Raw genomic sequence first — 22,065 nt, 5'->3', positions numbered from 1 at the left:
ATCATTTTGGAAGAGCAACTAAGAAGCCAACATTGCTTTTGTGAAATGATGCCGCTTGGGGACCAAACACACGTGACCACCCTTGCCGGTGGTCATCGCAGTGACATGCCTCCCTGCAGGACAGACAGATGGTGCAACCCTTCCCAATCCCAGCCCTTGGCCATCCCAGCAAGGCCGTAATCCAGCCTCCAACCATTTCCTGAGTGGGTCCACTCCCCTTCTCCCAGTCGGGGTGTGGAGGAAGATGGGTCCCAGGCTGCAGCACCTCCATAGTGCTGCGTGCTCTCAGCATGGTGGTACCTCGTACCACTGCACGCCTCGCATGCTGAAACGCACAGTGCCCATGGTCTGGGTAACAGCAGTGTGAGCCAAAAGAGGCTAGTTATGAGTTTGGATACTACCATTTAAAGATGAGCTTCTCCATGGTTACTGCTCTCATGCAAGGTCACTTTCCTGCCAAACCTCTTCTCCTCCGTCCCTGTCTCTCTCTCCTTCCCCCTCCACTAATTTTTTTTTCCTCAAATGTGCTACATCAAAAGAGAAAATGAAAACATTTAAGATAATCACAGTCTGACTATTTTAATGCAGGCTGTAGGAAAGGAAACATGTAAGCCAAGTGCTCTCACTGTGCAAGCAGAAACACACTCTCGACCTCATAAAAGTAGTATCTGAGAAATAACACTCGATTAAAGCAGCCAGTCCTTCATTTAAGTAGGTGCTTATGGTAGGGAAAATATCCAAGGTTTCTCTAGAACAGGCTGCTGGCCTATCACGAAAAGCAGGAACAGGCCAGACAGATGAATTATTGTGAGACAGCTGGGTTTCAGCCGGGGCGGGAGGAGATCCCTATTATCCTGTCCACTTTTCTTACACAAATGCCTATCCCCAGAGAAACTGAGTCATTAAAAGCCAGCTTGTTTGCTCCTGACAGGCAATATGTATTGAGTGAGAGGTGATATATTTTCATTTTCAGCAAGAAATAGTTGCCCCAAGGAGCGGCTCGCTTAGGAGAGCAGTAATGGAATACAGGGCCTTTCATCTCCACCTTACCACCGTGAGCACATCCTGGCTCGGTAGCAACCCAAAAGTTATTACCTAATGGGTTGTTTTGGTGACCTTCATGAAATGCGTTTGGTGGGTTTGGTCTGGTTTTCAGTAGACAATAACTAGAACCACAAGTGGTGTTAAAGAGAAACCATAGTAATGAGTGGAGCACACGGCGGGTAAGGACCGAGTGAATCACCCATACGTAGACCCTTTGGGGCTGGGGAGCGCAACGGAAGCCCTGCCAGTCAGCCAGCCTGCTCCACCGAGACAGGGATCCCCAACTCCTAAGATCCCATTTTGTCCTCATTTGCACAAGCAATGCATGTTAAAAACAACAACAACAAGCCATCTTAATAACCATTTTGCATTCTTTAGGAGCTCAGTAGTATTTAGTAGGGACCACTTTGAGCTGAAAATACCACAAATTTGAACTACCAAAGAGCTTTCCAAAGATTGAGCTCCACAGTCCAGGCCTGCTGATGTACGGTGACTTTTGAGTGCATCATTTTGCAACAGCAAAATTCCCTTTTTTTAAGTAATTTCTCATTTTAATACATTTAGTGAGTGCGGGACAACCTTGTATCTCTCCAGGAAAACAAACCACAGTCATCCCTCTTTACTTTCTTCCTGTTCAACGCTGCCTGCAGTCCCATCCCTGGGACAGTGATGGCCTATGGAGTCCAGAATAATCCACTGTCAGAAAAGCTTGCTCCCAAGTAAAAGGCAGAATTCACCCTCAAGTAAGAGTGGCTTGAATCCTTACATCACCCCCTCCCAAATACCTTGGGAACAATTTGTACCACTTCCTCTGCCCCATTTCCACAAAAGACTCATTGAATAGTTACAATCTGAAATCCCAGAAGAAATCTAATTTGGGCTGAGGAGCTACCTTTCATCTGTTAAAGCCTGCACAAGTTACAGCACATCACACACAAGCCTGTTCCCATCACATCGCATGACTAGATAGGTATCTTTAAATAAGATATCCACCAACTGCTTAGATATGAGATTCACTGGGGACCCATTCCCAAAAGAGAATGGATGTAAAGAAGGTAGCAAACCCCTATCACAGCCCTGAGGATGCCCCCATTATTTGCTTCAAATTTAAATTACATAGGAATTAGCATGGGCCCAAGTTCTGAAGGAAAACAGGCAAGACAGTAAAAAAAGGCATTGCAGAGAGGAAGGGAGGTCAGATGGAGCTTACACATAGATAGCATTTCTTTTGCTGTCAGTAAGGTTCAGAATTAGAGCTGGGCATTTTATACAGATGTCATTAACATCCAAAACCATCATACCGTCTTTCTCAGAAGGGATCATTAAGCCTCTTGCTTGAGGCTTTAAATGTCTTACTATCAGTAGCTGATACTGATAGTAGCTTCTCTAACGTAGCTGAAACTGATCACTGTCAAGGAAAGACCCTCAGGTCTGACCCTGTATTCTTATATTTCTTTATATTGCTCTCCCTAAATATCTCCCACCACCCATGCTCTTCTCAGCACAGTTGCTTTTGTTATTTAGGGAACAAAGGTAAGTTGATCAAGGAGATATTGGCACACCAACAACTGGGCAATAGGCAATATCTGTACAGTACTTACAAAAGAGCAAAGCACAGCCAGAAAAGACTCAAGCATGTCTCCACAGATTTCTCAACCATTCGGACCTGCTTTTCCCTGAGGAACATGACTAAGGAAAGCCTGAGTGTAAAGCTACTGCTTTACAGGTGAAGCTGAAGTGAGATGGGGACCCACTGAGTACAGAGAGAGCAATGTTCCTCAGCCTGGGACAGGAGGCGTTCAGCAGAACAGGAGCCCAGGGCATATGTCACTGTGACATGTGTGATGGCATATTTTCATTAGTACAGGATTAAAACTTTAAAAAAAAACAAAACAAACCAAACAAAATTACCTGAGCAGCTTAATTCTCCACAGGAGCAGTAATGATTTAGTGTAAATTAATTTTGCAGATTACCAGGATTTTTTTCCCACAAAACAATCCAATTTCTCTGCAGCAGCTTCATTAAATGTGTGTGTGTCTGTGTATAAATACATAATAATTTTTGAATTCTATCCTTCTCTCCTCCATTTTTTATTTTATTTTCATGATGCAGGAGAGCTGTGTCTGGTACTGACAAAACTCATGGCATTCTACTGTAATGTAAAGTTCCGTGGCCTTGCACTTTCTGCTGCTAACCAGCCCATCGATTGCAACAAAAGCAGTGATTTGAACTTTGCATTTTACTGGTCTCACAGATCACACCAATGAAGTCAAAGTTATCTGCCCCAACTCATACAGCATTATCTTTTAACTTAATGGAAGTGAAAGAGAAGCCTGTGCTCATTACCAAAGGATGCAATTATTACTTCCTCTCTATATTCTTGCTAGTCAAGGATAAAATCCAGAATATGACCTTTTCATTAAGCGTCAAGCCAAAATCCACCTGGGACAGCCTAAGGAGGCTACCCGCATCCTTCCACTCAGTAATTCAGAGCAAAGGCCCGTGTCGCATACAGCTGAAAGGAATCCTTGCAAAAGATCGGTTTAAGGAAACTTCTAATAAATATTGATCAATAGATGAAACCCAAAAAGCTTTCTGTCTCCTCCTGCATGATCCCATCACAAAAAAAGCATCACCAATTTAACACATTTACTCTCTCCCAAATATCCAGCTCAATCTGCATACAGTGTAAGGTCCCCAAAAAGATGATGAACTCAGAATATGAGTGATACTATGTATTAGTGCAGTAAAATCTTCAATAGAAACCTGAATTCCAAGAGAAGAATGCATAATAGTGTTGAATTCCTTATATTTTTGCTTTGTTATGGCAATAATAATGTGCCTTTTGAAGTTCATACAGGGAGATACAATGCCAAAAGGCAAATACTTACAACACAAGAGCACTTGGTACATTTATTTCCTTCAGGCCTGAATTCTTCTCCTTCATTGTAAAGTCTCCCTTCAAATATACAACCTGGAAAACAGCATTTGAATAAGTTTAGCTCAGGATAGCACGCTGCCTTTTCTCTATAACACACCCCCACCATAGGACAACATGAAGAGTAAATCGTACCATCCTCTCTGATAGAAATCACTTCAGAAGCCTTTACAAAGGCCTTGAGAACCCCCAGATATCTTTTGGGGGAAAGAAAGCATCCTTCTACAACAGATAAATTGGTACCAATGAAGTCGAGGCTAAGTCAGGTCTTCCGTTAAAAGTGGCTTTGAAACATTTTTCTAGGCTGTTTGCTTTTTACTACTCATTCTTACTCCCTGAGTTTATCTTAAATGTTGACAGAAATTATAACGAATTAGAATATAATAAACCCATTATATCACAACTGGAGCAGTACTTACCTACAAGACCTCTGTTAAAATCAAATTAGCCTATAAAACCTTGTCAATTTGCCACTGTGCTTCACAAAGGCAACCCATTCCCACTCCCCTTCAAAAAGTGAGTCTCCTTTTTTAGGGTTACTTTTATACTTCCCCTCCTAACAAAATCCCAATCATCAGCCAGGCAAACCCAGCTGACAGACCCTCTGAAAAATGACATAAATACATCTGTAGATATTGCCACAGGCTATTGCCTATGCATCCCCCAGTCTGCATGTCCTCTACTGAAAAATATTAAGCATGTTCTTCTTGTGTCATTTAGTGCATTGCCAGCCACTGGGCCACATTTTAGTAACTTGTCAAGTATAACGCAGAAGTTAGAGGCAACCTCCCAGGTAATGATGGTTATCATTAGAAATACAGTTGCACATGTCGAACAGCATCTTCCCATGAAATCTCACCTGGACACACAGGACAACACATTCCCATGAGTTTGGAAGGGTTTTTGCAGTGAACAACACACCGTACCTCTGACTCTACTATCACTCCTTCCTGAAAAAAGAAGCAGATCAGACATGTTCATTCTTAGCATTGTGGTTGCTTTAACAAGCAAAAACCCACAATTACTAGCGGTACAATTAAAGCCCCGGACATGCTGCGGAGCACTGGATTTCAAAACCTCTTTTCTTTCTGCACCTGCTGCCTGGTATCAGGATTCAGGTTAATCCACAGTCAAAAGATCTACTTGAGTCTCCCTGACTCCAGACACAGGATTTGCCTTAAAATGCATCAGGTAAGAAACCAAGCACCTTCTTAGGAAAAGGAATCCTGCTTTATTAGGAATCCTTAGCCTCAGGAATCTGCCATGCAGCTCTGGTGAAAACAGGCCAGACACAAGGCAATCTCATCCCTTTCCCCTTGGAGGAAAAAAGACTTAGAAAGCAGATAAAAGCATCTTGTTCTGTAGAGGGGAGACGCTTATCTTTGACACTTTGCCTGATAAGTATTAGTAAATTAACATTTCCTGTGCTTCTTGTTGGAGAAGTCAAGAGCCCTCCTGAACAAATCTGGGTGTGAGGATGTCTGCACAAAAGGCTGCTATTTTTTTTTGTCGCTTGCGGCTTTGCAGTTGGAAGCAAGGGAAACCTGTTTTTTAAATGGCTGGATCTAGGGTAAACAGGATCTACCAGTTTTGCATTTAGACAATGAAACAGGCAATAAAGAATTGCTCATTTCATGTAGCCAGTAGTTATAAGAGTATCTAAATTCACATCATGAATATCTTTTCATTAAGTGCAAGGATACGGAATACTGCTGCTGCAGCTTCATTCTTCTCAGTGTACTTGTCTAAAAATGTGGGCGGGTTTCATAGAGCAGAAGTATCACAGAAAAAGAGAAAAGTCTTGAAACTCTCTTCTCCTGCTTGTAGAAGCTCTTCATACTCATTCATCTCTCCTCTTCCCAACAGCTGCCATTCTTAATAGCTGCCTGAGTGTTATTATTAAAACCAGATCAAATTGTCAGCAAAAATGGCAGACCTGTTCACAGACAGAAACTAAAATTACCTACATAATTACTTGGTTTGTGCCTGAAAATGGACAATCTTGCAAATGTTGTGGATGCAGATAGGCAAGCTACCAAAAATACCACTGTGTTAACAGCACAGGAGCCCAGGAAAAGAAAATTTGGTTGTGGCTTTCTCTTAAAGAACATCCCAGGTAAAACCCATGGACACATACACACAAAAGTGTCCAATTACTAAAATAATAATTTGTATCTCACAAAAGGCTTAGCATGCTGAAATAAAGAGGATTTATTTTAAGGTCAAGACAGCGGGAAATGGCATGGCTGCATACCTCTCCTTCAGCAATGTTTGGGTATCATGGTACTCAAGTCATATAAAACCTATCCTTCTGGATGCTTGGTTATTGCTGGCCACATCTGAGTGGGTTTAAACTACGTTAAATGCAAAGTCCGTATTGTGCTTTGGGTATAGAATATTTCATGTGATTTGGATTGGATAAAAAAAGGCTCAGAATTTCATGGGAAAAGCCCACAAATCAATTAGTACAATGCTGATGACATCCTTACCTGGCACTGGTATGTAACACAGGGTTTGCTAGGGAGGTGCCACTTCATAGAGCTGTTGTATGTATTTCCTCCAAAACTACAATCTAGAGGAAGAGACAGAAACAGGTCAGTTCAGCTGAACGCAATGATCTTGTGGGAGGCTGCTGCTGAGGACCACAGAGCAGCGTCCTAAATGTGACCCATCCTCTCCCTTGGGTTAACAGAAGAGGTAGAGCTGAGAGCTGGGACTGACAAGAAGGATCGTGTCCTGGGAGGGCTGGCAGCACCACTGCCCTGGACATCTGCTGCTCATGCGGGACTGGCCAAACTACAACCATTCAAGACAAACCAAAGTCTGTGACAATTTACCTAAAAATGGATGTCAGTGCTTATTCTGCAGTCCATTCAGGAGCTGCTCAGCCACTCATGCACTGGAGAGGGGAAAGAGAGGAGAGAGGGTAAGAGAAGAGCTGGAAATATTCATCATCCAGCCTGGCCATGCTATCCTCATCCATTAACCAAAACCCCCGGGAAAGCTCTTCAGCCGGCACAGCTCAGCATGGATGAACTGACATCGGCAGAGCTGCTCCTCCTTTATATCTTTTCACTTTCATGACAGAAGGGATCAACATCCACATAAACTAAAAGCCATCAAGCTCTTCTGTGGGGGTGGGGAATCTCTGAGAGGGGACATTTTGGAGTCCCACAGGGTTTGGCTTCATATGTCTTTGTGTGTTATATGACAACTTTGTTAAGAAAAAATAGGTTGGTTTGACCATGCACAGGATCAGCATGCATTTTTTGTGCAAAATGAAGTTTCATTGAGCCATTTGGAAAAAAACTCCAAACATTAATTTTCACATTTTTTATTACATGTTCCTACTAGTTTCCCTTCCTACTCTTTCACTGTTTTCTGGTATTTTGCAAAAGGTAAAACCAAAAAGGAATGCAAAGAAAAGAATAAAATAACTCACCAGAAAAACAAAACTAGAAAAGACATACTAAGTGGAAATAAAATATTTGTTTTAAAAGAGTTAATCTATTAATACCAAATTGTTTCAATTAAAAAAATTAATTCTTTTGAGAGCTAAAGTGTTTCTGAATAAAAACTTTAGAAGCAACACATACCCCATGTTCTGCAGGAAAAAATGCCCATTTTCCATTTACTGCTCTAAGGGTTTTTTCCTAGTCTATTTTATTCAAAATGAGCTTGATCAAAGAGCCCATGAAACCAACAGGAGTCTTGCCAGAGACTCCAAAACACAGACATATACATAGAGTCACCAAGCACAAAATTACAATCAGTCAAACAATGCCCATGGCACCATTCTCTTTCCACACCCTAGCTCAGCAGCTACTCTAAGTCATTCTCTGCTGTGTAGGGTGCACCATCCTGAACTGCTTTGGGCTACATTTTATGGCCTTCTAAAAATAAAGGCAAGTTATCAGCCCTACACCAGCAAATTTTTGAGCCCACTGTATAAGAAAACTTGAGGGTGACAGTTCTGAACTGCTGAGGAACTTAAAATCCCCACAAAATAATTTTGAATTCAACCCAAAATTTAAAGGCAACCTGATATATAAAGATCATTTACAAATGTGTTAACTGCCTCCAGTTCAGATCTTAAACAACAAAAGACTTGTATTTCAGAATTTGCAGTATTCAGAGATTTTTTCAAGGCTAAATACAGAGCAACACAGGAGAAATTTGCAGATGCTATGGCTATTTCACTTACCTAGCTGGGTATGTTTTTCAGGTATGTTTTTGAAAGACTTGATCAGTAGTCTAAGAGCTGGCTGTGATAATTTAATCTTTGACAAATATTGAAAGGTACAAAGTATACATCTGAATCTCACATTTTTTTAAGTAGCAAAGCCCCTATGAAGCAATTTTGAATAATAAAGGAAAGCTCAGATTCTCAGCGTCTTAGATACAGTTCTGTGTGAGCTCTCACACATGCAGACCAACATGTCGAGAGGATCATGAAGCCCCATACTCCTCTTATGCATTTTGAAGTCCCATTCTGAAAAACACAGAGCTAATCTTGTAGCACAGTCTCACTTACTGCTCACTGCAAACACTGATGAATAACAGAGCCTGCTCAATGTGTTTTAGCATCCTGAAGTTGCAGAAGCTCAGGCCATACTGGCATACTGGTCCCAGTCCAAGAAAGAGTTTACACATGTGCTGGACAGTCAAGATGGAATGAGCTGTGCTGTTAAATATCTGTGTGCGTGTTTTACCAGATGGGTCTGGTATCTTCAGCACTATGCATAATCAAGGGCCAGGTTGGAAACTAGCAACTGCAAAATACCTTGCATATTTGCTCACCAGCTATGTTTTTTAATTTAAAATGTTTCCTCTGTAAGAAAGCTAATGACCCTGGGGTAATCTGCACGTACAGATGTGCATCTTAAACTGAAATTTTCAGTTCAAGGATTAGTCTGATCAAGAAAGCATGAAGGTGGTGCATCCGTGCACCACTGCTTTCGCTTGAAGTGCATATCCAAGCTACACTACAAAATCCTCTGCCCTGCAGCACCAGCCATTGTCCCTGAGGAAAGAAGGGGGAGCCGAACTCCACCTGCCTGCAAGCCATGCCCATTGCTGATACGTGGTGCTGTCAGCACTGGGGGATGGCACACCAGAAGTAACCATGTCAGGGAGAGCGTGCAGGCAGCAAAAAGGAAATTTAGAAATGGAGACCAGGATGGAAAAGTCTGCTGAAGCACTGGAGGCAGGAAGACTGCTCTTGAGCTTTGGCACAGGCCAGCAGATTGAATAAGGGAGACCGAGAAGCATCATGCAAGCACCAACGTGAGGCACGGTGGGAGCTGGATTTCAGCAGATGCTCAGTTGAAGAAAAGAGCACAAAGGAAGGGGAGAGTTAGCCAGTAACACAAGCAGACTTGGTGAGAGCTGGGGGAAGGCTGAATGTCAGGCAAACTGAAGAGGGCAAGAAAGGAAGTGCTTTATAATCTCCAGGTGAAATTTTAACCTATCTCTGCCTGGAGGTATGCCCTGACACTCTGGCCATTGGACACCCCAGAGCTGCACCCACCACTCATTCTTCAAAAGAAAAAAGAAACAAAGCCGACATACCAGCTAGTTTTTCTGAACCTCACTTTTAATGTACAAATCTTTCAGCTGACACCTGCAAACATACACCCGGACTTTCCTAGCCCACCTGCTCGTAGCATGGGAGTTTATGAGCCTCACCCAAATTCAACTTAGTGAAACCTGCCTTGCTCCATGTGCCAACTCAGTCAAGCCGTTCTAGCTTGCCCATGGTCAAAGGTCCACCATATTTGGCTTGGAAAGTAGCATTTGCTGAATATCTCATGTCCAAAGGCATCGGCAAAGTCCCTGATGTCAACTTCTACAACAGAGTACAGCGGAACATACTTCAAGTTCCTAAAAGCCATTTTAATTCCCTTTGGAAATATTATTACATTAACTTACTGTCTCCATCCACCATTTGAAAGGGAGAGCAGGAGAAAAGAATAAATCAAGAAAGATCGGAACTTAGCACAATCACTTTAAATGCCAGCCACTTAATTCTGCCTGAATACATACTTAAAACAAAACTTTAAAAGAAAAGGCTACAGAGGAAGTTTTCAAGAGAGGAACCTGAAAAACCTGAGAATGTTCTGAGTACATGAAAAGTAACATATTCAACACTAATAGGTAAATTTGATCCCGTGACATATACCCCATAAGGAAAAGCTTTAGGATTCCACATACAAAAGTTAACTATCAGTGGTCTATTCCAATTTTAATGGAGCTAAGGTGATTCATATCAGTCAAGGAGTGCGTCCTAATTTTTTAGTTCTTCCTGCTTCTTCCTTTAAGAATAGCTGATGTTTTATTAATGTAAAATATTAACTTTCAGTTAGTTGTAGGTTTTGTTCCTACTACCTACTTCAACCCAAATAGTTCAGATAAGTCCTGGATAAACATGGAAACTGAAAGTTGCTTATCTGAATCAAACCAAACCACTAAATACTTTGAAGTTGGTCAATTGTTGTATATGCAGTGGAAACTGCTAATTACCTTCTAGTCACCTCATCAAGGCAAAATGGTCCTCTAGACTTCAGTCATTCTGCATAAAAAATTATGATAAAATAGTTAAATCACTTCTAATTTACTAATTTAGCTACTTTTTTTCAATGTTGTGCATGCCTTACTTGAGCACCTTGGTTTCAAACATAATAAAGCAAATTTTGGCTGATTTAATTTGAAAGAGAGCAATTTAATTCCAAAACAAGCATCCTCACATGGAATTGGACTGGAATAACAAAAGAGGCAAATTATAACAGATTTTGTTATTGGTATGTGGACAAGTTGACAATCAGGAAGCCAGTTGTCTTTCCAAATCCAGTAACATTCCTTCTTTTCTTCCCCAGACACCCCAGCACAGAGCACTATCATGAAGACAGGGAAATTGACTGTAAGAGACAGTTTAGTAGTGCTAAAGCTCAACCAGTGTCCTCAGGAGTTCATTAAAAAGAAGCCTTTATTACTCAAATTGACATTGCCTAACAAGATTCCAGAAGAGATTTTTGCTTATTTTTAGGATAATGAGAATTTTATAGACAAGTCATTTCCTTATTCTCCCAAGAGAAAGTGATAGATTGGTGCACAACAGACTGGCTCCCTATCCCTCATTTCTTCAGCATCTTTCTTCTCCTATTAAGTCTTTTTTTTTGCTTTCCCTTCATTTTCTATTTAAAAAAAGTAACCTCTCTATTGGCATTGAAAATAAACATTAGGAAAAAGAAAACAGTCAGAAGACATGTTTTATTTAGTGTTTGATAAATTAATCCTCAGGGAGGTATCCAGGCATGCTAACACTAAATACCAGTTCTAGCCAAAAAAACCCCCACCTCCACCTCCAAAAAAAAAAAAATCCCCAAATAATAACTTGCACATGCTGCAGTATTTCCCTGGCATGAAATCTGTTGGCCAAAATAAAAGAACTGTGAATCACACATACACCTATTATAAATACATTTTCATATATCTTAATGATTGCAAAGCCATTGACAGCTACTGGAAAATTAAACTTCCTATTGGGTAACCCTGGTCTTCATTTGTCAACACAGAAGCATGAAAATGTATGCAAAATCTCCCATGCTTGTTTAAGTCTAACTCTAAACAGTGAAAATCCAACTCTTTCCTCTGTAACTGAGTACAATCAAACCTATTTGCAGCTGAGCCATCGCAATTACAATACCCAAGGGATGCAACGCACAGGGGCCGTCTAAAGGGCATACAACACAGCAGAGTGAAGTGGCCATGGGGGTGAGCTGTGCTGGGACTGCAAGTTCACGGGCATATGATGCAAAGCATCTTATAGTCACTGAGCAAACAGCAGCAGAAACAAAGACATCAACTCCTCCCAGTGCTGTTTTTTGCCCCCTGCACCTTACTGGAATGGAATTTCACCTTCCCAAATGCCTTGTGTTTCACAAATATATATATAGGGGGGAAAAAGTCTCTCTGCAGGGTCCATAAGAACCTCGTGATCCAAAATGCCATACAGTTAGAGCTACCATTGAATCTTGAGCTCATACTTGATGTGCTTGCCAAGCCTGGCAGCTGGAGAACTGTGACGTCTCATGGTTAGGAGGGGTGTCATGAATGATGTTGCTTGGTGACACAATTACTTGCCATGTATACCCAATTTCTTCACACCAGCAAAATCATTCATGATCAGTACAGCTTACAGCTTGAAAGTTAAACAGTAAAAGAAATTCTTATTCCAGTATTAAGTGTCCTAAGATGTTTATCATGTTGTGGGAAGCCTCTATCCCGGTCTTCAGTTTCCTTTTACTTTGCTGCACGGACACAATGTCCACACACAAGGTACAAAGGCATCCACGTATCACCACGGAAGTCTCATGCTATTTTCTAATACAAGTGTCTTGAACAACTTCTCTGTGATTGTAAAAGTCTGGGTAACTGAATGTTCGACATGGCAAAAGTATTTATGACAACATGACAAGACAGTTCATTAAAAGCTTCTTACATAAATGGAAAATTATATTAACCAAGGTAAAAAGAAAATCTGAAATTTGAGGTGCTACTGTACACAACAGTATACACCAGATATTCAAAGGATGAAATGTATGTGCTAAGACCTTTGTAAGAGATTTAACTCAAAGGAAGGATGGAGAGACAAAGACCTTTTCTTAGGCATAACCAGAAGTAATCAAAGCTGGCACCATGATGACGCTGGATGACACTGTCCTTAGCGGCTATATGTTACTGCTTCAAAATCCCTGCCTTTACTTGAAATACAAAGCTAGAAACTGAATGAATGTTGAGACAAACCTGTACCTCCAGCCTCAAGAAACAGGCCTCCTGGTTCAGAGCTGGAGCACATTATGAAGAGACTGAAAGGCCAAGAGAAAAGTTAAACTTGATTAGGTCCCCAAACCATCTCTTTCCATAACCAGTCTCTGATAGATGCCAGGACTAGATAATGCAGATGAAGGTGAAAGAGGTTTTAGTAGGAAGATACATAATTATCTTCCCAACCCATCCTCCTCCATCCATGTATTAGGTTGCACCCTTGTTTCTGAAAGCTTGCCTTAGAGCATGTGAGGATGGGCTGCAAGTCACAGTGCCCCATCAGGGCCCCACACAAAGGCCCCCCGATCTGTCTTACAGCAGGGCACCAAACTGGTATCGGGTATCTCATACTAGGGGTGTCCACATGCGAACAAAGTTCCACGTGTATGTATGGCTCCTGCAGGGCGTTAGTAGAGTAGCCAAACACTGATAAACTCATAACCTCCCTCTAACCTCCTTTCCAAGCCAGCCCTAATAGTTGAAATTGGCTGCAATCCTCAACCATAATATTTGATATCCTTTCCAAGAAATGCGCAATTAACTACGATAGCTTTGGATAGTCAATATTAAGGGGAACTAGCACTGCTGTTGCCTGGGCTGTGATTCTATTCTCTGGTAGACTCCAGATCAGTGGAGCATAGCACATGAACCTCTAAGATCATTAATTAATTAAAAAAAAAAACACACAACAAAAAACTCCACAGTAACTCTCAAAAGTTAACAAGGGCAGAAAAAGCAAAATTGCACATGGCAAGTGAAAGAAACTTCAGAACAAAAGTGAAGAAACTTCAGAACAAATCTCATCTGTTGTAACAAATACCCACTAATTTTGTCTTTGCACATCCATAGAAAATTCAGATTCTTAGGATAAGAGAGTAGACTATGGTGCACAATTTTAGAAATGCAAACTTTATGCAGCCCTGAGCCAGTAATACCACCTCTTCAGAGAGCAAATAACTTATTATTAGAGGTGTAGAGAGCTCTATATCCAAGTGACAGGTCTCCATCCAACTAAATAAGAAAATGCTGCCAAATCTATTTCTATAATCTCAATCATCTCATATGTTTTCATTAAACATATTAAATAAAATGAGAGATGAAAAGTGGCCTATTTATCCTATACTAAAGTAATAAGAAGGCTTAATTTTTTAATATTTTCAAAGTGAATAGTATGCTAAAGGAATATAGTATGTTCTATAAACTACAGTAAGTATCTGTCAGAAGAATAATCTCACTGAAAATTTTCAGTATTATACTTACTTGTTTGCATTCTCCTTGCAGCAGGGGGCCATAATTATGGGCCCACATTTCTCTGTTCTAGACTCTGCACAAACACACAGCAAGAGACAGCCTTGCCCCACCGACTTTACTATCCAAGGTCCTAAGGGCCTAAAGTCAAGAATAGTGTTAAAACACATTGCTAGTCTGGAGTATTAAAATCTTAAGTAAAGCCAAATCTTTTAATATGTGAGGGATAACGTATTGTTTCCACCACAGTAAATTTTCTGATGGCAAAAGCTGTTGCTGCTGTTTCTTACTTTTTTATTTATTAAGAAAAATTTTTAAAGTGCTAGAAATTATCTATGTAGCATACAAATACCCAAATGGAAGCAAGGGAGTTATGCTCAGCACACAGCCATTTGCAGGAAAAATTCTCTACCAACAATTCCATTTCTTCTATATGCAAAGCTCTAAACATGGGAGTTCAGCTGGATGCACCATTGCAGGCATATAGTATTTCTTCATTTCAGACTACTTCTTTGCTGTCAGGGATACTGAGCCTACATACCCAGTCCTTGTGCACTCCTCATAATAGAATAAAATATCCTGGCAACAATGTCACAAATGACTCATGAGTGGTACTTTCCTTCATACACAAGCCGGTTCTGGAAACATACCCTCTGGTCTTGATGTTATCCTCCTGATGGCTCAAATGACAGCAGCCATTCATCCATTCATTCATTCATTTCTTCACAAGATAATGGGAGGATGTGAAGCTATCAAGAGAGCTGGCAAGAGCCCGTAAGGCCTGATTAAGCTTTTTCTAGGCTTTGGGAATGAAGCCAAGAAAAAAGCCACCAGGTTCTGATGTCTTTTCTTTGTAACATTTTGTTCATGTTTAGATGAAATGCAACCAGTAAAAAAAAAAATATTTAAAAATCCCTGTTTTCCTTTTCCTGCTTGCATTCCCTATGGGCACTCTGGCAGCTTGACAAAATAGTAACTGAGAACAAGCACTGCAGGGCCAAGTCCTGGCTGCAGCTGAACTCCACGCAGGGAGTGCTGGGGAGCTGCTGGGACACCAAAGGGAGCAGCTGAAGTGCTACGCAGCCAGGCTGGTGTTTGCACCCTTGATTCCCCAAATACTGCACATGGGACACTCACTTCAGATTTGAACAGAACAGAGCAGGAGCTTCAGCAGCATTCAGAGCAGCAGGAGAACAAGCAGCCTCCCCGGGGTCAGAGATGGCTCCACCAGCCTCTCTTCCCATGGCACTAGAACAACCTGGTGACAATGTGTGGTCTTGGGACTGCTATAGTTATACGGGTGTATATTTTGATTTACCTTTCAGAAAGAGCAGAAAAACTTATTCAGAAATTTCACATTTACTTTGAAAATTAAGCCCTCAAGAGCCTTTTTTTTTTAAATTCTGAAATTTAAAGCTCTTCTTGCATCCTAAGCGCATAGAAAGTGCCATCTTAGATCAGACCAAACATCCTTCTAGCCAAGTATCCTATCTCTGATAGCAGCCAATAACAGACACCCAGAGAAAAGTAGAAAACACAGGGCAAACTCCACAGCTATACTTTAGCCTCCAGAGGAGCAAGATTAAGCAGCCTACCTGGTATTCCCACAGTGAGCACACCACAGACTCACACAGAGGGATAACTGGACATTTTGGGTTGTACCCTGCTCCTCTCCTAATAAACCCAACATCCAGTTTTCCCTTTGGAGACCTACTGGGGTTTGAGCTGATCCTGCCACAGAAGTATCTTTTGTAACACTGAGAAACAGTTGTTAATCAGTAATTGTCAACGCAGAGCCCAGTATTATATTTGTAAAGTTAGGACTGTTTTGTCCCTTGTGCACCCATTTACTCCCATCCACGTTAACTTCCTTTGCCATTTTGTCATCAGTTGTTTGGTGTCCTAAGAACCTCCTGCAACTGCTTGCAGGCAGCCTTCCTCCTTTACTATGCTAAAGAGATCAGTTTATCATCAGCAAACTTTCTATCCCTGTTCACCCCTTTTCTAGATCATTTCTGAGCATGTTGACAAGTCTAAGATATTTGCAAGGATCTGCTGGTAACCTTTTTCCATTACAAAAATAACCATTCATTGTCACCACCTGTTAGTTATTTGTTGATGAGAAGAGTTTCTCTACAAACTCAGGGCTGCTTAGTTTCTTCAGTAGCTTTTGGTGAGGGATCTTGTTGGATGCCTATTAGTTGGATCTCTCTGTCCGTATACTTATTGATACATTCAAAGGACTCTAACATCTTTGTAAGACGTAACTCTTCCCCTTTATATTGCAAATATCCATGTGCCTCCTAATTCTATTTTTGAACCATTTCTATTAATTTTCCCATTAGAGATGTCAGGCGTACCAATTTGCAGATGCCAGGCTCAATCCTATTAATAATGTTCTGTAGGTGCTCACCCCAGTTCAGGATAAACTGAAAAACTTACAAGGAGTCTGAATTAAAATAACATATTAAAATAATATCTGTATCCTCAACTTTGAAACATTAATTTTCTTTTAGTGTAGAATCATTTTGTATGCATGCATGTGTATATGCATATATATGTATATAAAATTTTCAGACCATTGACCAATGACACATCCCATTAAGGAAATGAAAAATCATCCTCCAGCCTAATCAAACCAACACTTAGGAATCTTTTGCTATAAAGCTGACACTAAACACAATTTGACAAAAGAAATAAATTACATTTAATTTATGTAAAACCTGTAACTACAAATTCTTACTGTTTTAGTAATGCTTTAAATTTTTTTCCAGTTCATTTCCTTTTCTTTTAAGTGTCAGACTTCTAGATAAATCTTCGAATTGGGGCTTGCCAAACCTATTCCAAAGTTGCAGCACAGAAGCAAATCATGAGCACAGCAGCTAACACACCTCTGCAACCATCTAGGAAAAACACATATCCATCATATGTCTCCTCCATCTGAATTTCAGCATAATCCTTTTTCCTGCATTTGTATTTCCTCTGGGAAGGCAATAATGCTTACATTTCCCAATAATTTATCCTATCCTATCTCCCTCTCAAAACCACTCTATTACCACTGGGGAATTAAACAACAGCGAAAAATAAAGAAAAGTAAAGCTGTCTGAATCTGACATTCTCCACCTCATTGATTGCATCAGCAGTCCCTCAGCAAAATTAGTGGTTTAAAGCATATTACTTACTGCATTGATATAAAAAAAAGACTAGTTTTCAACCTCATCTACTTACACATTTTTCATGTGGATAAGCATGGTAGTAACATGCCATGCATGCTTATATAATTCATTTATTAATTTTTTTATATTTGATAATTATCTCATTCTAAAGAGCTTGGAAGCTGTGTTGGTCAATAAATAAATGTATAATGTTCAGATTGTTCCCCTTTTTGGCATTAATAAAAATATCCACAATATTGTTATTTAAATCAGGAAATATTTAGTAAAATTAATAGAATTTGATTGGTTTGTTTCTGCTATGAGAAGAAGTAGAAGTAGTCATGGATAATTACTCTGCTCTTTATTACTCAGAAGCATTATTTGTATTCTGTCCAACCACACAAAAATTTAAGGAATTCCTATTGACTGGTGACTACTAGCAGATTGATGGTGACCTAAAATATTTCTGATAAAGTTAGAACAGGAGATATCTCTCAAAAGACTGACAACATACCAATGAAGTACAATAAATATGTATTTCTAAAGGACTGTCACTGCACAAGAACTAATAATTACAAGATGAGTATGTGAATTTTTGCATCTTCACCAGCTTTGTAAATGTATTTATTTTAATTATGGTTACTGCCCTTTTTTAGCCTCTGGTGACAGCCAAGTCCCAGCTGAGAAGCTCCCAACTTTGTCTTATCTCTGGCAACATAAATGTGAACTGATAACATTTTAAAAAGAGGGAAACAACAGGAAGGGAACCGCACCTTTGCAACGCTCACAGCAAGCTCCTCTCTGTTTAATGACGAGAGCGCAGTCCTTGGAGAGCATCGGACACTTCTCCCTTTTGCAGGTAACTTCCTTATTCTGGAAAAAAGAAAAAAAATAATTAGACAAAAGCTATTGCAAGCAAGCCAAATCCATGGCTGCCATTTCTTACAATTCAGAAAATAAAATGTGAGGCTAGCAATCTGCTTTTTCGCTTCAGGAGAGGTCTTTGTGATTCAAAACATCTTTTTCCCCTTGAAGGAATGCAGTAGAAAACAGTCTCTGAATTATCCAGCAGCCCAAGTAAATGGTGTTTAAACTCCACTTAGGTGGTAATTCATGACCGCTACCCACCATAGTACAGAAAACGTGCCCCACTGAAGAAATCCACTTAAATGAACAAGTAGCTACACGACACCCTTGTTAAAATGTCCTCGGGGTCTTGAGGTGCTGCCCCATGAACCGCACAGCTCAGGAATCATTTCTCATGGTGACAAAAGGACAGACGGCTGAGGAAGAGGTGGTGACCTCAGAGAAAACAAAACTCTCTGCCACTGCTGAAAGTAATTTTTAGCTAGCAGTATTACCTAGCTACCTAGAGGTCCTTCAAAAGAGTTTACTATGTACTATACTGGAAAAGAGACTACCGTAATTCATCTTTCTCCCCAAGATGTTGAGAGTCAATGAAACACCACAAGCAGGTGGAATCACTGTACATTATAGTGTCATCTTTCTATGGCAAAAAGCCAGCAATGGCCAAGGCCAAAGAGCATATTGATCACATTAAGGAATGTCAATAGAGGATGTGTGACAGCAGACAGGAGAAATATTCTATTTATAGCTTGCCTTGCCCCTGTGGTGTCAACCTTCTGGTTATCCCTGCCTTTAAAAAAGGGCAGAAAACAAATACTTTGGGCATTTCTTTCAGTAAAATTTTGCTACTTGAAATTCCTGACTGAAAGTAGCCCTCTGAAGTCACCTCCACCTATAATTAGTAGCTCAGTTCATTAAGTGACACAGGTGGCCATCTCGTAGATGCAAGGACCCACCTCACCCAATCTTATGACTTAATTAGAGACCAAAAAATCAAAGGGCTAGAAAAATGTAAATCATAAAACTTAAGGAAAAGAAGCTGTGCTTGCCAGTCTTTCCCTTTTGCTCCTTGTGGTGTTATTCAAGGTGCCTGTGAAGGATAACACACAACTTTTATTACACTCCAGCTCTTCGTCTATAATCAGAGGTTTATTTTCTTCAAAGTCACTGCCTGATCTGATGGGAGCTATAAAGGCACTTCAATCTTATCAGTGTAAATGAGGACTCACTCTCACCAAGCCAGTGTGAAATCAGCAAATGAGAATCAGGCCCTAAAGCCCAGCTGCAGTGACACAAACAACTACTGTAAAAAGCCATGTCACCCACCGCTAGTCACTGCTACGTGCTGGCTGCTTTGCATCACTCCAGCATTGCAAAGCAGCCATAAATGCAATTTAACTGGCAAGTTAAGCTGAACTTATGGCAGGTCTGTAGCTCTGGACCGGCACAAAGCAGCCATGGCACGGTAGTGCCACTGCCTCAACAGCTTCTTTTTGGAGCGCAGGGTGAAATCTTGGTTCCCTTTATGTGAACATAGTGCTCCCTGACTTTGCCTCCATAAAGCCTGTTGAAAGGCAGCAGAATCAAGTTTACCAAATCAGCTACAAATAGTCTGTATTTTAAAGGGTTCTGCTAAGATCTGATTCTCTTTAATGAGAGTTTGCTCAAGGGAAGATTTAATAAGCCTAGTGGCCCCATTACCTTTATCTGTGGGAAAATGGGTTTGAAGGAAGGGCAAGATCCAGTTTAGAGTATGTTCCTTTGGAGAACATCATTTACCTAGCTGTAGCATGCATCGTGGACCTCTACGAGATGCATGGTGCCCTTCTGGGACAACCTAGCTGGGCTGGACCCACATCAGGGGGCTACAAATGGAATATTTCTCCTGCATGCTGTCACACATCAGGGGGTCTGGCAGGCACCTACCCATCGGACTCCCTCTTCAAAGGAAGAGATTATTATCATGGATGGCAGCAAGAGGGATGAGAAGTAAAACACAGCTCCGTATTTTTTTTGTTCCCTGATTCCCAGGGGACTCCTGGGGAAAAATGTCTCATGCAGCCCAGCTTCCCCAGGCAGCTTCTCGCCCTCTCCCCTGAGCACTGGCTGCCTCCCTCTGCCCTCAGGTACATCCTGACGTGGTTGTTTCTTGTTGGCAATGCAAAATGTTCCTAAGGATGACCCCAACACACATATTTCAAACAGGAGATACTTGCTAGTTACTGTTCACAAGTAAAAGCCTCCTGTTTGCCCCACACCACTTAAATCAGAAATCTTCTCTGCCGGTGATGAGTTTGGTACCATTGAGCCAACCCGGGGGGGCTGCCAAATTTGGATCTTGCTCTTCTTCCCTTATCACCAGCAATGCTAGTGGGTCAACCCCAAACTCAGGACCTGCATTACAGGTGAGGATGGAAGTAACTGGAAAGAGAAAGCAAAACTGAGCCAGGGTGTACATCTTATCAGCAGGAGGTTTTCTGGGAGGGAAGATTTTGGAGTTCATGTCCTGGTGCCAAGGGCTGTTTTACATTAAGCGGATGTTCCACATAAAGAACATTAGCTGCCCACAGTGCAGCGAGGGGAACTGAAAGGTCCTTCCCCCTTGGAGGGTGTCGTAAGCAGTAGGCTACAGATTCATATTTCCTTTTACTATCCCAGTAGACCTTGAACTACTTGCTGCTCAGTGTCCCAGCTTGAGCAGAAGAGGGGCTTGTTCCTCATGCTCCCAAAAGCCACCAGTCCTGACAGTGAAGATGCTTGTGGGGAAAGCAGGAGATGAATCTTTGAATTGCCTCTGGACGTGGAGGGCACTGACTCTGGATCACCAATCACCATCTCAAAGATGAGTTGTTACAGCACGGGGCTAAAAGGTGGGCAGGAGGTGCCACATTCACCACCATCCCCCTGCTTTTTTTTTTTTTTGCTTTTTTTTTTGAAGAAAAGAGCAAGAACAGCTCTGTCCCTTGGAGGACAAGCTGCATTCTCCTGCCTGCAGGGACAGGTCTGTGTATCCCAGGTAAATAGAGCCAATCTTTGCCAGCATGAGAAGGGCAGCTAAGCACTTAAGTGGGGTGGGATTTGCAAAACTCATGTTCCTCCTCTCTAGCTGGTACTACAGGCAAGCCCCAGACAGCTCAGAAAGTGGCTGTTTCAGATGCCACCCCGAGGTGCCTAACTCCCTGCCATTGGGGCTGGGCCGCTCTTCCAGGGTGCGAGGTACAGCATCGCTCAGGGCTGCAGCCCCCACCGGTCCTTTAGGGGCTTTTTGCTGAACAAACTTATGGTAGAGCCACAATTGCAACACACTGCCCTGGCGTAGTCTTCACAGCAAAATCCCTTTTGTACTACAAAGAGATGAGCATAGCTCTGGGGAAGTGCATCCAAGTGCCTCTTGCTGCTTCTAGGACCGGATTTAATCCCAACATTCTTCCAAAAAATCTGTTGTTTTATCTCAGTGCTGCATCTTGTGGAAAACTAGGCCAGCAGATGTGGAGGAAAGGGTTAATGTACCATGCTGATCAATCATAGGACAGCAGCAGATAAAACAGGGCTGGTAAATCATTGTTTAGTCTACTGCAGTCAGGCATTATCCAGTGCAGATCTCCTAGGCCCACTGGGTGTAACAGTACAAAGATAAAGAGCAATTGTTACTGGGAGCTTTTTTTTTTCCTTCACCCTGTCGCCCAAAACACTGCTCTTAATGTCTACTGTTCATCTGCTTCTTTCAATTCTGCTGCCTCCTTCCCTCCCATTTCACAAGGGCAAAGCAGAGGACGAGAGCAAATGGACTTTAGCAACAAATCCTTTCCTTCCAAATATGTCTCCTCCTACCCCCAGTAATCATAACATTTCATTACTTGTCCCAGCCATACATTTAAAAAGTCGCTAAGTAGCTGCATGCAAGAGAGCTGTATAACCAAACCTCCATCTGTGTTGTCAACAGCGTCTCTGGAGTTGTTGAAAGCTCTCAGATACTTTGATTTTTG

At 41.4% G+C, this 22,065-nt stretch overlaps 1 protein-coding gene across 4 annotated transcripts in view; it reads right to left on the bottom strand.

The window, feature by feature from the left end:
• The window catches only part of BMPER (BMP binding endothelial regulator), a 156,392-nt gene that overhangs the window by 112,500 nt on the left and 21,827 nt on the right, over positions 1 to 22,065 (bottom strand). For all 4 annotated transcript variants that reach the window (XM_069809243.1, XM_069809225.1, XM_069809219.1 and 1 more), the window contains exons 3-6: positions 17,986 to 18,085; positions 6,473 to 6,555; positions 4,843 to 4,933; positions 3,937 to 4,019 (exon numbers count right to left, since the gene is read on the bottom strand). In XM_069809243.1, the coding sequence (XP_069665344.1) occupies positions 3,937 to 4,019; positions 4,843 to 4,933; positions 6,473 to 6,555; positions 17,986 to 18,085 (357 nt within the window). The remainder of the gene's footprint in view (positions 1 to 3,936; positions 4,020 to 4,842; positions 4,934 to 6,472; positions 6,556 to 17,985; positions 18,086 to 22,065) is intronic.

Source organism: Haliaeetus albicilla, chromosome 2 (assembly GCF_947461875.1).
Source record: "Haliaeetus albicilla chromosome 2, bHalAlb1.1, whole genome shotgun sequence".
NCBI classification, from domain to species: Eukaryota; Metazoa; Chordata; class Aves; order Accipitriformes; family Accipitridae; genus Haliaeetus; species Haliaeetus albicilla.
The sequence above is the reverse complement of the archived record's forward strand: the minus strand, read 5'-3'. Positions and strand labels throughout refer to the sequence as shown.